The 15,518-nt window shown below is 49.1% G+C and overlaps 2 protein-coding genes across 21 annotated transcripts in view; one reads left to right on the forward strand and one right to left on the reverse strand.

The window, feature by feature from the left end:
• The first annotated feature begins 1,265 nt into the window (after window positions 1–1,265).
• Window positions 1,266–12,306, forward strand: MAP6D1 (MAP6 domain containing 1). Of its 11 annotated transcripts, none has more exons than XR_011487266.1 (5): window positions 1,268–1,703; window positions 6,389–6,506; window positions 6,977–8,071; window positions 8,511–8,550; window positions 9,509–10,976. XR_011487266.1 is itself a non-coding variant. In XM_070466328.1 (3 exons), exons 1-3 carry the CDS (start codon window positions 1,324–1,326, stop codon window positions 11,552–11,554), a joined length of 801 nt encoding a protein of 266 aa, XP_070322429.1. In that variant the 5' UTR covers window positions 1,266–1,323; the 3' UTR covers window positions 11,555–12,306. The 11 variants fall into 11 exon arrangements, 2 of the variants coding, with proteins under 2 accessions (XP_070322429.1, XP_070322430.1); XR_011487269.1 differs by having other exon boundaries at window positions 6,977–7,435; XR_011487273.1 differs by having other exon boundaries at window positions 6,977–7,110.
• Window positions 10,545–15,518, reverse strand: part of YEATS2 (YEATS domain containing 2) — a 97,810-nt gene continuing 92,836 nt past the window's right edge. For all 10 annotated transcript variants that reach the window (XM_070466327.1, XM_070466318.1, XM_070466321.1 and 7 more), the window contains 4 exons: window positions 15,174–15,400; window positions 14,278–14,352; window positions 13,518–13,591; window positions 10,545–12,271 (listed from right to left, as the gene is read on the reverse strand). In XM_070466327.1, the coding sequence (XP_070322428.1) occupies window positions 12,163–12,271; window positions 13,518–13,591; window positions 14,278–14,352; window positions 15,174–15,400 (485 nt within the window). In that variant the 3' untranslated portion in view covers window positions 10,545–12,162. The remainder of the gene's footprint in view (window positions 12,272–13,517; window positions 13,592–14,277; window positions 14,353–15,173; window positions 15,401–15,518) is intronic.

Consider the following 15,518-nt stretch of genomic DNA (forward strand, 5'->3'; position numbering starts at 1 on the left):
GCTGTTATACTGGTTTCCATGTCTTGTCACCCACTGCTCTGTAAACCTCCTGAAGGCATCTGGCATTATTCCAGGTACACAGCAATAGTAAGTGCTCTTTAACTGTTTAATTAATGAAGGAATCAAAACAAGAAGAGCTTCTCTATTTTTTTCTCCCGCAGGATGGAGTGTTTTAGTCACGAGTCTCCCGAGTGGCTGACCCACGGCCGTGGTGCATGGAGGTCACACAGAGCAGGTGGGTGATCTGAGCAGGTCTCCCAGTGTCTTCACAGAACGCAGGGCCGCTCTGCTGCTGCCTCAGGTCATGGCCTGGCCCAGGCAGCCGAACTGCTGCCACTTCTGGCAGTCGTCGTGTCACATCACTGTGCCTTCGAGCTAAGACTGGCAATGCAATGGTTTAGGAGAGGAGTCTCTCTTGACTGGCCAGGGCTGTACTGCAGTTCTTCCTCTGAGGTGCAGGCTGGATACCGTCCAGGTATATGCTTGAGATGGTGCACTGGGTAATTAATGTTGTTTCCATAGTTACTAGTAACTGGTGTGCAGTGCACACTGAGGGCTTGTGTCAATTTAGGAAGGCTGGTGTGGCCAGGGATGGTCTGATACCCTGTCATGTCTGAAACAGACTGACCTTTAGCCTGGAGGATTACCTTAGCTCTGCATAGGAGGGAGAGGAACTTTTATAGCATAGCAGCCAAAGATTTGTGGCAGTTTTATAAAGCTAAATCAAGCCTTTGGAGCCATGCTTTAAAATTAGGGATTTTAGACCTCAGGAAACGTCAGTTGAGGGCTAATGTCAATTCTCAGTGGAAGGCTGAATTGGTTGTCACGAGTTTGGTATCATAAAGGCTGATTCAAACGCGTGTTCTCCGGGAAGTACAGCCGTAAGCCCTCTCTCATCCCCTCATCGCTACATCTTCTCGTGCTTCCCCGCAAGCTCCAAGTGTGCCTCGCACAAATCTGGCAGCCTGTGGGCGGGGCCCAGCACACTGTTCACTCAGTACCAGCTAGGAGTGTTTGCCATCCGGCCCCTGGCCTCTGCGAACCCAGGTTCAATTTGTAGGATAGCACTTGGGGAACTTTGGATTAAATTAGGGAACATTATTCAAGTCGGAAAGTGCCTCCAGCTGGTTTCAGTTCCTCCAGCCCCAGCCCCGCTTCTGCACCCCTCCAGCTCTGCGGCCCAGCCCTCGCTCCCTGGGTGGCAGTCCCCAGGCCAGGGGGCGGGGCTGCGGCGGCGCGGGGAGGGCTGTGGGGGCGGGGCCGCAGGCGGCGGGTGGCGCGGCCCGGGAGCGCGGGGAGCCGAGCGGCAGACGCCGGGCTGGCATGGCGTGGCCCTGCATCAGCCGCCTCTGCTGCCTGGCGCGGCGCTGGAACCAGCTGGACCGCTCCGACGTGGCCGTGCCGCTGACCCTACACAACTACTCGGACCTCGAGAGCGAGGAGCCAATCCCGGGCGTTGCTCCCTCGCGCAGAGGACCCTCTCCCGCAGGCGCCCGGGACCCCAGCCGGGACGTGCCGCTCACTCAGTACCAGCGGGACTTCGGCGTGTGGACGGCGCCCGCGGGGTCCAGAGATGCAACGCAGGGGCGCGGACAGGGAGCAAGCAGCCGCAGGGCCAAGACCTCCGCACCCCACTGCCGGGGGGTCTACGTGCTCCCCATCGGCGACGCGGATACGGCTGCAGTGGCGACCACATCGTACAGGTATGAGGCTGGGGGCAGGGGAGCGCATCCTACCCAGACCCCGTGGTCCCAGGAGACTGAACCGCGGAGTCAGGAGGACCAGGTGGGCAGGAGCGAGGAGGCACCCGGATCCCCCATCCCACCCCACTTGGAGAGCTTCAGGCAGCCTGTGAGGTCACCCCTTTGACTGTCCATTGATGCTCTCTGACCAGACTTGGAGTCAGAGCAAGCACCTCCCTGACGGTGAGCTCACCACCTCACTCTCTGGGGCAGTCCTGTCAGAAAGGCCTGCCTTCGTTGGAGTTAAAATCTTAATTTCCGTCAGAAGGGCCCAGCCATGGAAGGAGCGCTCGTGGGCCAGCTGCCAGGGCCCTCCGGGGCCTTTGGTGGTGAGGACCAGATGCAAGGCTTCTGGGTGGTCCCCTCAAGATCCCACTGAGGGCGGCTGACTTGGCTCTCACTGACAGGCCTGTGCTCCTCTCATGGATGAGGGCGCTGTCTTCTTACTACAACAGTGAGACATAGTCACTGTAGAAGAACTGGAAATTACAACATAAAAAATTAGTATCCCTCAATCCTACCCCAAACTGGTAGTTCTTTCAAATCCTTAACATGCATTTGAGGGCATATCCATTTGTAATTCTTACATGGCTAGATTTGTAACTACATTTTTTGTTTCATGTTATGTGGCTGTTGGTCCCTGTTACTGGATGCTCTTCTACAGCATGAGTTTTAATGGATGTGTAGTGTTTTCTCTTATGGGTATATTAATATGGGTATATGAATACTTTACCCATATATTGATATGTACCTCCAAATATTACCCTATTCTGTCATTAAATATTTAGGGTGTTGCTAATTTGGGGCTATTAAAAACACTATTCTTTGATCTAGTTACTGCACATAGAGAAAATTTCACTACATGTAACCTTGAACATGAGGTGGGAGTTAAGGAGTAATAAGGTACATGTCAACAATGTACAGAAGATGGAAACAATGTCATTGTTCTACTGATGTATGGGACCGGTTAATTATAGCTCTGCCATAGAAGGGGCTAAAACAGAAAATGTCAAAAAAGATGCAGAACAGTATGTCTGCTACTATCTGTGTTGTTAAAGGGTTATTGATGTATACATATCTGCTGAAATAAGCGTAAAATGTCTCTGCATGGATGTGTGAGAAAATCGTAACCTTTAGGGAAAGGAAGAAGGAAAAGGAGTTGTAGATGCTGCTTGGAGTAGATGGAGCCTGAGGGACTTTTCACTCTGCTCTTTTGAACCACTGCTTTGTTTTGGGGGGGTTTCTTTCGGTCGTGCCATGCAGCTTGCAGGATCTTAGTTCCCCGACCAGGGATCAAACTCATGCCCCCTGCAGTGGAGACGAGGAGTCCTAACTACTGGACCACTAGGGAATTCCCTGAATCACTGCTTAAAAGAAAAAGAAAGTGTACATGTATTACCTTTAGCAACAAAAAAAATTTAGAGGAAAAATAACTTATAAGATCATCATTCTTACAGTTAAATCTTTGCTTATACCCTAATTTCTTCAATATGAATTCATACCTGTCGAATTAAGGGCCAAAAGGTATGAACTTTCCCCTTCAACTTAATTACTTTTAAAGTCAACTGTTTTGGGGGAGGGGAAAAGATAATCAACTGTTTTGAGGTATAATTTCCATCTAGTAAAATCTATCAGATGGATGATTTTTGTATACACCTGAACATCACCACCAAGATCCAGACACTAGAACATCCCATCTCCTCAGGGATTCCTTAGCGGGCATGCAGGTTTTAAGGAACTTAATGAGGAGTGGCTGTTGCAGGGTGGTCTTGTGCTCAAGCCGAGCTGCAGAAATGGAGCTGGGAATGTGAGGGGCAGAGCACTGAGCTGTAGCACTGGTGCCCCAGTCAGGCGGTGGAAGGTGCTGACTGCTGCATGACGGGGCCTTGGCCCGGACCAGCTGGAAGGAGCTGACCGGTGACAGGCCTGGAAGGCCAGAGGTCCTGGGTGTGCCATGCCTTCACATGGCTGATGTTCCAGGTATGGGGGGGGGGGGGGGGGGGGCGGAGCTTGCAGGGAGATAGCTTCGGCTCTGGGAAGGACGCACTTTCTAATAATTAGAACTGACTGAGATGAGTAAGCTTGCATGGTGCTGAGCTCCTTGCTCACTGGGAGTGTCCAAGCAAAGGCTGAACTTTCAGAAGCAGTCCCTCACCCGTTAAACAGATGGCGGGTTTGAATGTCCTGCTGGGTCCTTCCAGTTCCTGTGATACTAAAGGTACTGCTTAGCACGTAGCAGACCTCAGGCTTAGGACATCCCATAGATTTATCTCCCCAAGACTTCACAATTCACAATAACCCCGTGAAATCAATTCAGTTCTTGCTGTCCCCATTCTATAGATGAGGCTCTGGCAAGAGGTCATGTAGAACAGAGTGGAGTTCAAGTGTTTCTTGCCCTAGATCAAATTTGTGCCCCCAAACAGGCTGCCATCCCCTAAGATGCTGCCTCTGAATTAGATAGTTGCTTGACCTGTGTCTGGCAGTGGTTGGGCAAAAGTTGGAACTCACTAGAGCTCTCCTTTGTATAAAGGTGTATAAACTTGGGTCACTTGGTCCCTCTGACCCTTTCCTCATCTGTAAAGCACAAATAGTAAGAGCTTGCCTTGCCTGGGTCACCTGGCAGAGACACAGGACTGCTGCTGAACCTGGCTCTCCTGACCCTGCAGACTGACTTCTGAGACCCTCTACCTCCCAGCTCTACTACTGGTATGAGCAACTCCATCCCGCCTGCCTTCTTGCAAGATGCATGTTACCTAAGAAAACCATTTAAATAAATTCACAAAGATAATGAACAGATCATGAGAGCCCAAAGATATCAAGAGTACTCCTTGAGTACTGCTCAAGCTGCTCCTCTCCACCCCAGCAGGTCTCACCTCACCTGGCCCCTGGTCTCCAGATGAGAACTGACCTGCCTCACTCGCTTGGCCAGGTGGGCAGTGAGACCTGCCCCCTGCCAGCCCCTCCCAGAGCCTTCTCTCCAGAATTGTGTGTGTGTGTATCAGCACTTCGGGCCCAGGTTCTAGCTCTGCCCACTTCTGGCAGTTCTCCTTCCTGTCATCTCTGTCTTTCCTTGGTGAGTCAGTTAAAGGGCTAACCGTCAAAGTGCCAGACTTGACTGCCACTTTTTCAAGTGCCCACCTTGAAGGCTTAGGGAAGTTAAGGGATTTGTTTGAAGTCCTGTTGGGCTGAGAACCAGGCCCCAGTATCCTCATACTGGGTTCTCTGCAATGCCCTGGTAGCCCCCTGCCCCTCAGCGGGAAGGACTGTGGCCATTGAGTCCAGCTGAGGCTCACATGAGGTGGATGATGGTGGAAATTGCTTGGTGAGGGAGGCGCAGTTTAAGTTAGTCCTGTATTTTTATTATCTCCTGCCCCACAAAGTCATGGGGACTGCTCTAGCCACCCTGGGGCAGCTGGCTTGGGCTGCCTGACCCAAGGCTCAGCTCAGCGTGGGGACAGAAGGGCACGCCCAGGGGAGGACCTGCTTCCCTGAGAGACGCAGAGCAGCAGATGGCGCAGACAGCTGGTCTTTGAAACCTTGCAGCATTGGAAGCAAAAGTGATCCGACAAAGCCTTGGTCTGATTCTCTTCCTAGTACCCAAGTGCTGACCGTGGACAGACACAGCTGTACCACGCACACAGGGCCTGCCCAGTGGAGCCCAGCTGTGCCGCAGCTAAGGAGAAAAGGCTGCTTTGTTGACCTCAGGGCCTGAAACCTGGCCAGGGCCGTGGAGGGGATGATAGGCACGGACCCAGCCCACATGTGGGTGCTGCCCCTGGCCAGCTGGACACTTTTCCCCTTGGCCAGGGGCTCCTGTGGGCACAGGAGGTCTCAGCTATTTAGTAGGGGAGTTGATAAAAAAAAACCTATTTCAATTCTAAGAGGAATTAGTTTTTGTCAAAAGAATGCAACTCTGAGCACATGGAGCTAGGCTGTGCCAGCCTTGTCACTTCCCTCCAAGCAGCCAGCAGCCCCTACCCCCATGTAGACCACCATCCCTCCCTGCTCCCGTGCATGAGTGCCCACATGCACAGCGCCATGCAAAAGCCAGGTGGTCTTTACTTTCTTGAGATGGTCACTATGATTTACTCTTTTGCAGGAGTTAATAAGACAGGTCATAGAGAACTAAACTAAACTGGGCCTCATCTTCCTCCTCAGTTGTAACCAGGGATGACCATGCCTTGTGCACAGTCCAGGCCGGCCCCTCCCTGGACGTAAGGGCCACCAGTGACATGGGCTGGAGGTTAGCGACTCGCTGGTTCTGGGCTTCTAGGGCCCCTTGAAGTGGGCCAGAGACAGTGCAGGGAGCCCGGAGAGCAGGGCGGGAACGTGTCGTCTCCGAGGCCCAGCACTCACCAGGCTCTCACGGTTTAGGACAAACAGGATGCTGCTGTTGCCCGAGTTCTCTGCTCACTCCCAGTGCGGCGCGTGCCTGTTGCTCCCTGGCAATGTGGGAGAAAGTTTCTGGTGGAGCTGTTTGGGGTCCACTTCCTCTGCTAGTTCTGCCTCTGTGAGAAAGTAGCATCTGCAGCCAGAGCAGCAGCTCAGCAGTGGACACTGGCCAGGAACGTTCCAGAACACAGGGCAAGAGCCGAGGCCCGAGAGACAGCCGGCCCTGTGCAAGGCTGTGATGTGTTCTGTTCCAGACAGGAATTCCAGGCCTGGACTGGAGTGAAGCCATCAAGATCCACGAAGGTGAAGCCCGCCAAAGTCATCACAACCCACAGCTCTGGATGGGACGGCAGCCCCAGGCCCGGTTTCCAGGTCAGAGGAAAGCTGGTGCCTGGCTGCGGGGGGTGTGAGAACAGCGGCTTTTCTGTCCAGGTTAGGGACTAGGTGTCAGCTGTGGATGGTGTCGGATGGCACTGTGGCAGGGGCAGTGGCTTCTGAACCCCCGTAACCATCGCTCAGAAACTGAAAGCCAAGGTGCTGCTTTGTTGTTAGCCACGTGTGTTCCCCGAGCACTGGCTTCTCTGGGAGCAGGGTGTTGCCTCCCTCCTAAATCCCAGCCTTACCTTTGACCACTTACTTGCTTAGTGCAAGCCTTCCACGTCCCTGAGTCCATAGGAGAGGAGGGGCTGGGAGGGAGGTATCGGGCTGTTCAGTTTCTGACTCAACCCGAAGGCTTGTCCATGTGGACACCCCTGACCCTTCAGGTTAGCAGTCTGGAGCTGCTGGGACAGGGAAACTTGAGGAAGAGCTCCACTGATCTGTGGCAAAATTTCATTTTTCAGGCCCCTGAGGTGAGGAAAAAGTTTGCCCCTAACCCCTCAGCCATCTTTCAGGCCTCGGCTCCCCGGATCCTCAACGTGTGACTGCCCACAGAAGAGTGAGCCACGGGGATCAGAACCCACCCCCGGGGACTGCGGTGAGACCTCAGGACGGGATGGCCCTGTCAGGGGCGCCACGCCTCCGCAAGCCACACGGTGCTGCGAGCAGGACAGAGGTGCCGCCCAGTTCAGCGCTGGGCCCCTGCCACCCTCTCCTTCCTTGGGAAGTGTGCGGAACGCTTCAGATCTTTTCTTAATTGCCTCTTTAGGGCGCTCTTCAGTTTTTAAATCTGAAGACCTTGATCAATTCTACTGTGAACTGAATTGGTCTCTGGGGGTTGAGGAGTATGGACATAACAGATCCTTGAAAGATCCAGTAACGTCCAGGCTGTATGATAATTTTATAACCTATGGTAACTCAAGGTAATGTCCTTGGATAGTCCCACCAGCGGCCCCTCACAGGTTGTAGAAGAAATCTTAGGTTATCACCTGCATGTGATTCATGATAATGCTAAGTAACCAGGAACAAGTTTCCCAAAGGAACAGAAGAGTATCAATCATAGTTTCTTTTTTAAAAACATAATTTCTTTATGGCCAAGATGACCCTGGTTTTAACAAAACATTTCTTGGGATGAATGAAGTGCTGAGTGAAGGACATTTATCTTGTTGGTTTCTGAGCCCCACGTTGTATACTAACACCAGTTTCGTTCCCTTAGTGTACTGATGACTAGATGGGAACTACTACGTACTAAGAACTGGGAATGTCTTTGGGGCAAGGGTGGCCAAAAAGGCCTTAAAATGTCATCTCATTACAGGGAGCTCACTAGCTGCCGAGGAACAAGCTCATTTTGGTTTTGAAGTCCTTCTGCTGACTTTATCGATAAAATCCAGCAGGTGCAGCCACCTGGAACCAGCGGCTCTCCTCTTTGCAAGCAGCCCTTGAAACGTTTGTGTCCTTTTAGAGATTACAGGCACAACCTAAGGACAGGTTTCGTAAGAAAACTCATGGATTTCCCTTTGGATTTTTATCCCTCTCCAGCTCCCAAGTGACTTAGCCTGGTGAGCCTTTACTTTTGCCACAGGAGGTGGCGTTCAGGTTTCAGAAGCAGCTCAGAGTGGAGGTGGGGCCGTGTTTCCCGCTCAGGCTGCGAGGGGGCCGTCCCCTCAGAGGTGCTAGCTCCCAGCTCTGGCAGGCACAGCCTTTCCCCTCGTTCCAGCAAAGGAAATGATCTGAGAGAATCATTTAAAATGGAAAGCAAAACCATATGCTTACACAAAGGGTTCTATTATTTCAGACTTCATTGGTTTGCATGTTAGATGTTCCTAAGGGAAAAGAGACTGCCTGCTGGGCCTTCTGTGAGAAGCAAACAGATTAACTGTACAATCTCATATTTTACTAAAATGCAAATGTACTATTTCAATTTCTTGTTAGTTTATTTATTTAATTATAAACACGAATGCCTTCTCATGTCTTCCTTTATCCTCCTCTTGGTAACAGGACTTTAATGTGCCTTGGCTACCGCTGCACTCCCTTGGAGGTGTGTAGATTCTGGGAATGCTCACCCAGGGCTATAACTGCACTGGTGTCGTATGTAGTATTTAACAAGAACACATCTCCCCAGCCCCACCTAGGGTAAAACAAGATTAGACTTTTGTTTGCTCATTTGCAAACCCTGCCTCCCCCTAAGAGAACTTGGGTTTCCATGCAGGGTGCTCAGTACAGTAAATGGCCAACAAAGTAAGCTGCTGTACGTGTTCTCTCCTGTGCAGGTACCCCTTCCTGGGAGCCGGCTTTACTGGCATCTGCTGCTTTGGTCCAGTAATAGTCCCTGTTCATCACACGGCACAGCCAGTTATGCCTCTCCACCCCCCAAGCTTGTCCTAGCAGCCCCATCACTGCCCAAGAAAGACCTGACCTTAGGAAGGCATCCTGCATGCTCAAGGACAGACAGCTTTTCACAAACATCCCAATGCAACAGCTTTCCTTACTAGACTTCATTAATTATTAGATCTGAATTCTGAAGAACCTTGCTCCCACTCACTCTAGGTCTTAATAAGGCCACTCCAGTAACATTATGTTAAGGCCTTAAGAAGCCACTGAGATAATAAGAGCCTCAATTGTGTGGTCCCAACTCATGTAGGTCATATAAATAATACAAATGAAGACAAAAACGTACTGAAATATTAATAGCGGCTATCTTTGAGAAGGGGAACTATGGGTAATTTAAAATTTTTTACATCTTACAATATTTGCTAAAGTTTCTATACAGTACGCATTTTTGTATTAAATTAAAACAGTTTAATCTGGTAGGTAATTTTAGCCAACAGAAAGAGTTCAAATTAATTATTCCATAACCAAAGATAGCACTGCAGTAGCAGGCTTGATCAGCTGTGAGGAGGCCCAACCAGAGGGAAGGGCCCCAGTCACTGAGAGCAAGACTGATGGCTCCAACTCAGAAAAACCCTAAACACTAACCATCCTTGTAATATCGCTAGGATTTTAGGTCAAACTCCAAAAAAGCAGCATTTGAGAGAACTTTGGCTGTGCAGCCCACCCCAGGCCGACGGGGGATCCTTTGAGCTCTGCTGGCCACACACACAGGCTCCTCCGGTGAGGAAGAGAGAGTCCCCGAGAAGGTACTGTGACACTGTCCTGTGGCTCCTGTCAGAACTGTGGCTGACACATAGAACACTCAGGAAACAGGCCTAAGCAATGCCCCTGTTCTTCCTCTAGACCATTCGACTCCCCAAAGGCTGATACTAAATGGAGTCTGGTCCTAAGAAAGCTACATACTTGGACTATCTCCCCAAAGAACTTCTTACTTTTCAAAAACCAGAGCTTTCAAAACAAAGCCTTTAGTTCTTATTAAGGGTGGATATAAATAGTCATTTATGAAATATTTCTGCAGTTCCTGTAGTTTTTTCTACGGTAGCAGATGGTCCCAGCAGGACCAGGTCATAAGAGTGACTTTTTCCAGGCCTCAGCAGGGACCCATTCTTGCCAAACGGACCAGTGTGCTTCCTGGTTGGACAACAGGAGCTGTTTCCCTCATTGCCTTGGCTTTGAGGAGGCTCTGAGCTCAATCGGGTTGTTTTCTTTCACTCTAGGCTGTCAGAAACCATATGTCCAGGGCCAACATGCATTCTTCCAAAACTCTTTCAGATTTTTATATAACCGTAATCCTTATTACTAGCTGCAAATTCTTTTTAGAAAGAAGTGGAAGAATTAAATACACAAACCCCTACACTTTTGCCTCGTCCCAGCTCTTTCTGACCTAACGTAAGAAAAACCCCACAAAAGTGCAGTGCTCCAAACTCAGAAAATGCAAGTTGCTCAGTTGTGTCCGACTCTTTGCAAACCCACGGACTATACAGTCCATGGAGTTCTCCAGGTCAGATTACTGGAGTGGGTAGCCTTTCCCTGCTCCAGGGGCTCTTCCCAACCCAGGGATCGAACCCAGGTCTCCCACGCTGCAGGCGGATTCTTTACCAACTGAGCTATCAGGGAAGCCCCCAAACTCAGAAAAACCCATCACAAATACCAAAAGATTTACTGTAGATATTGTTACACATTATGTTACATATTATGATACAAATACATTTGAAACATTAACATATATGAGGACTGTTAAATCATTTACTATTTCTTTTGCAAAAAGATAATTTCTTGAGGATTTCCTACCTGTAAGAACTGAATCTGTTCTCATTTGGATCAAATCTTCAATCCTGTAGATCTAAGTCATCGTCCACTGGTAAATGAGTCTACACCTGCCCATTAACCTTGCCTGGAGTACTTTATGTACAGAATATCTGAGTCTTCACCACTAAACTATTTTACTCTTAACCAGACCATGCCTGATGACTTACTGAATAGATTTCCTTCTGCACTTGCAGTCCTCAGATGCTGAATTAAAAAGGGCAGATTTCTCATAGTTGTCTTTTCCTGAATTGAACATCTAGAGGACTCAGGAAAACATGAATTACGTTGCTTGGGTAAGTTTCTTTGACTTGGGTAGGTTTCAGATCTTTGTGAAGCAGATTCCTAACTGAGAACAGATTCTTGACTCACACACGGACTATGTTAGGAAGGTTGGGGTCCTGTGTCTATACTGAAACTGGACATCGTGCAGGGTGCTGCTAACCTGCCTTCTATCCACTCTGTCTCCCACGGACGGGGCTCTGCTTACGACCAGCTTTCTCACTGCTTCTGAGCACTGACCTCCCTGTCACCTGGTTTTGACAGTCGTTTCTCTACCTTTAAGGCACTCACAGTGTTTGAAATACTTTTCTTCTTGGGAACAATTCACTGACAGAGAAGAACTGGATGAGATGAGCTGTCTGAGGGACTGGGGGAAGCACTGGCCACTCAACATGGACTCAGCAGAAGCTCCTGCAGCCCACGCCAACAGCAGGAACCGGCGCTCTGCTGGCACCTCCTCCACGCTGCGCGGGTCTGTGACCCACACAGGAAGGGCTTCCCAGCTGCAGTCAAACCTTTTCCTGACCTGTGCTGGACTCTGTTCACCCCCCCGACAATGCTGAGACTGGCGGCAGTACTCTCTTGTGTTCCATGAAACAGGAATTCTCAGTCTGTGGTCTCCCAAGCTCGTGTGGTTTCCGCACAGGATCACTGCTTCCTGAGCTGACTCGGGGTTGACAGCGGATCCTCCCCACCACGGCCACTGCTGTGTGCCGAAGCCCAACCCTCCTCCAGACGTTATCAGGGTAACTGTTGGGGTACCTGGAACGCCAACTCACATAATGGGTAGAACCTCTAGTTTGCCAGACTCACTTCCCACCTCCTGGAGGGAGACTCAGGCCCATGGTACCCCCTGGAAACCACCCAGAGGACAAAAGGGCCCAATATAAAGTGGCCTGACCCCAGACTCTGATGGAGCCTGCACAGAGTGAATAGATGCGAGTTGACAGAGCATGCATCCACTCACAGCTTAACTCTAGAATCAGGAAACAAACTTCTGTCCTAAAGGGATTGACCTGGGACTGAATGCTCCGGTGGCATTAGGTGGAGGCAATGGTTTGGTGGCCATGACACTCTGAGGCACACAGGAAACTCTCTCTTCTCCAGAAAAGAAGAGTCATCACAGTTTCAGGCTTCGAATCCTGCTTTCCTAGGAGCATCTTCATTCCATTCACTGATCTTCATTCAGTATCCCCATGTGTTTGTTTGTGAGGAAGTCCAGAAAAGGAATGTTGCAAATGGCCTGGTGAATATTACTCACTGTAATTTCTTTGGGAATCCTGGTCCAAAAAAAATAAATGTTAATTCTCTCAAATATCTAAATTAATTATATGGGGATAATAATGAGTGACAGGCATGGCTTGGGGCCACTCTAGGGATGGGGAGCTGCTCTTTTCCCTCTGTCCCCCCACCTCTCTTCTTTTCCATTAATTCCTTTGACTCAGGAGATGTGGCCTATATCCTCTTCCCGGCCAGCCCTATTTAGGGCTCAAATCTAACTTCCTACTCATACGCATGAGATGAATTTCAAGAAGTTGGCTGAAGATTAAGGGAAAACAAAGATTTTGAAGACTGAAAAAAAAGGAATGAAGTAGAGCAGAGAACAGAATATCGCTGTAGTTCAGTCTTAGCTGAATCAAAGCACCACAGAACTTGGGGACCATGTTTCCCATCTCTTGGAATTTATGCCAGACCAAGTTGGGTGATGTTAAATGTTCTTATCAAAAGCACTCAAGTTGCTTTGTGTCTTCATAGTCAGGACCATGGTGGTGAGCAGGGCCGCAGAGGCACTCGGCCCACTCCTGTATCTCTAGCAGGACAAGCAGCAGCAACATTACTGGAACTCCTTTGTTCCCCACTTTTTGTAAAGAGCTCTCTATACTGCCCACTATGTTATATCCCTGTCAAGTCTGACCTAATAATCCTCTTATTTAGGTCTCTTCATGACCTCAGGTACTCTGTTAAAGTTTTAATAAATTTATAACAGCCTTTAAACAATAGAATAAATTTGTTTCCTTTGAAAGAAATGCCGGGATGTGGGACAAAAGGAAAATTCAGCATCTCAGTCAGTGACAATTAGGCCACAAAGGAGTGGTCAGCCTGTGGGTATAGAGCCAATGAGATTGAAGTTTAAATCTAGGTTCTCTGATGTATTTGCTAGGAAAGCCAGGCAAGATAACATTTCAGAGCCCACTTTCCTAGGGAGTATGAGTTCTGCAACAAAAAACAAATTAGGTAACGTGCAGTGCCTGGCCCCAAGTCTGAAACACTATTATCTTCAATGGCAAAGAACTGGTATATATTCAACCCTGTAACATATCAGAATCCTACCAAACTGTCTCTGCAGCGGAGACAGAGACAACACAGACCTCTCACAACCAAGAGATAGACTCAGGGGTCTGCTTGGTCATTTTGAGACAGTCTGGGCTCTGAGAATGTCCCAAGCATGGATACCTCCAGCTCCTACTGAACTGATTTAAAGTACAAAATATCTTGATGGGAACTGTCAGGAAGTGAGAACTGTACCTGTTGTGTGATGCTGCCTGGTATCCAACTGCCAAAGCCTGTCTCAGGATGTCACTGACCAGCTGCTCTGTAGCCTATAACAGAAAATGCTGTTACTCTAAAAATGCCACCTGCATGCTGGTCAGAAAGATGCAGCTGACCCCATCCCAGACCCTAAATTTGGGAAACCACTGTATCTAAAGACCCAAAGTCCTTAAGGAAAAACTAAAGGTTTGAATAATAGACCACAACTATAGAGGCCATGATTCTGAATTGTGAAGGGGGTGATTTTCATTAATCAGACACTGCTTTAATAAAGGAAACAGGTGAGGGCTATTTGTGAGGTATCCCTGCCCCTGGAGGGGATCCACCAGGAAAGAACAGCAGAGCCAGGCTCCGGCTGAGTAAGGAACCTGGTTCTGTCATCCTGTTGCCAAGGGCTGGGACAGTTGTGGCTGTTTCTACTGCGACATGCAAGTCACCTCTGAAAGCACTGAGAGCTTTGACTTTCACTTCAGGCTACTTAGAAAGCACTTGAAATGGCATTAAAAAATACTGTTAGTGACACTGGCACAGGAACTCTTGCAGATGCTTTGACACACAGAGGAACTAAAACTGAATTAATTTAAAAATAAGAAGAAAGAAATCACAAAGCCTGTCATTGTTGTTCTATTTCTGTCCCTGTCTTTTTCAAAGCAGCCTGGGATCCAGTGTGTCCTGCCCAGCTGACCCCATGGTGCTTCAGCCCCTGACAGCCCCTCTGCTGCCCACAGGCACCCACCTTCAAAAGCATGTCCTCTACCACCGACGCATACACGTTCTTATGCAGTGCCACAGGCTGCAGGGTGATCCCAATCTGGAAGAGCAAAAGAAGGCCTTTTGTTTCTATTTGTACATTAAAAACAAGCACATTTCTGATACCCAAGGAGACCTCTGGGTGGAAGAGACACTCTACAAATGTCCTTAACAAAACTCACAGAGAAGTAACACAGAATGTAACAAAGAGAAGAATCTGTTACCCTATTGTGCCATGTTTCTGAGGGATTGTTAAAAATGCTATTAGAATCCTTCTCTTGTGCCCAAATCTCCTTCATGAGAGAACATAGAATTTACCATGAATTCTGACAGTGAGAACACCACATTGGAAAGCCTGCATCAGACTCTGAGGCCCTATTTGCAAAAGAAAGAAGATATACTTGGAAACTGCCCCATTTTCCATTTCCTCTGTAGGGGATAAAAAGAACAAGTCTCTCACTTGGGTCCCAGGGAGCCATGCAGATGCTGCAGTGAAGTTTTGTTCCACCAGAGGTGGGTGGACATTTCTCTCCTGCACCCCAAGGGAGTCAATGCCATACCCACTCCCTGGCAGGGCACTTGGGAGCTATTTACAATATCAGGGAAAGCACGTTCTGACATGCCTCTGAAGGAAAGGTGCTTCTACTGAGGCAAATGAGAAAAAAAGAGATGAGAAATACGAAGCTGCCTTTGCTCCAATGTCATGTGATGAGCAAGCTCTACATGTGATTCACTTTCTTGCCCAAAGGCCCTGACGTGGGAAAGCAGGTGCCAGACAGTTCCCCCAGCTTTACCATCTATCTCCCCAGGAGGTCTGGTGTCAGTTTCTAAGACACCAAGCCCCGGGTTAGGGATCCCACAGCACAGGCCTTAGCCCGCTACCTTCTGTGTGATGTCGCCAATAAATTCAGAGCCTGGTGTTGGTGGCAGGTAGAGTTTCATCTCTTCCTGTTTCTCTTCCTGTTCTTTTTTGATGTTTATCTTTAACGGCTCTGAGACATTGAGGATGTCCACCTCCTCCTCGTTCTCCGGCTCTCTCTTCTGAAACTGCTGCAGGTCCTCCAGTTTCTGGCAGAGGTTGTCAGCTGACGAGAATGATGACGGGCACTCTACATGAGAGGTAATCAGTCTTATGACTGTGGTGATCAAAGAAAAGGGACTTTGCATCTCCAAGGGGCCAACAGCCTGAGACCCAGAGAAGAAGGGTTAAGTATCAGGGATCTGACT

Source organism: Odocoileus virginianus, chromosome 4 (genome assembly GCF_023699985.2).
Source record: "Odocoileus virginianus isolate 20LAN1187 ecotype Illinois chromosome 4, Ovbor_1.2, whole genome shotgun sequence".
NCBI lineage: Eukaryota > Metazoa > Chordata > Mammalia > Artiodactyla > Cervidae > Odocoileus > Odocoileus virginianus.

Excerpts from the sequence above, each read along its gene's own strand:
- MAP6D1 (XM_070466328.1), top strand. The coding sequence starts at position 1,324 with ATGGCGTGGCCCTGCATCAGCCGCCTCTGCTGCCTGGCGCGGCGCTGG. Across the intron at positions 1,704-9,508 it reads GTGGCGACCACATCGTACAG|GATTTTAGGTCAAACTCCAA; the intron begins GTATGAGGCTGG and ends TAATATCGCTAG. Across the intron at positions 9,650-11,274 it reads AAGAGAGAGTCCCCGAGAAG|GCACTCACAGTGTTTGAAAT; the intron begins GTACTGTGACAC and ends TCTACCTTTAAG.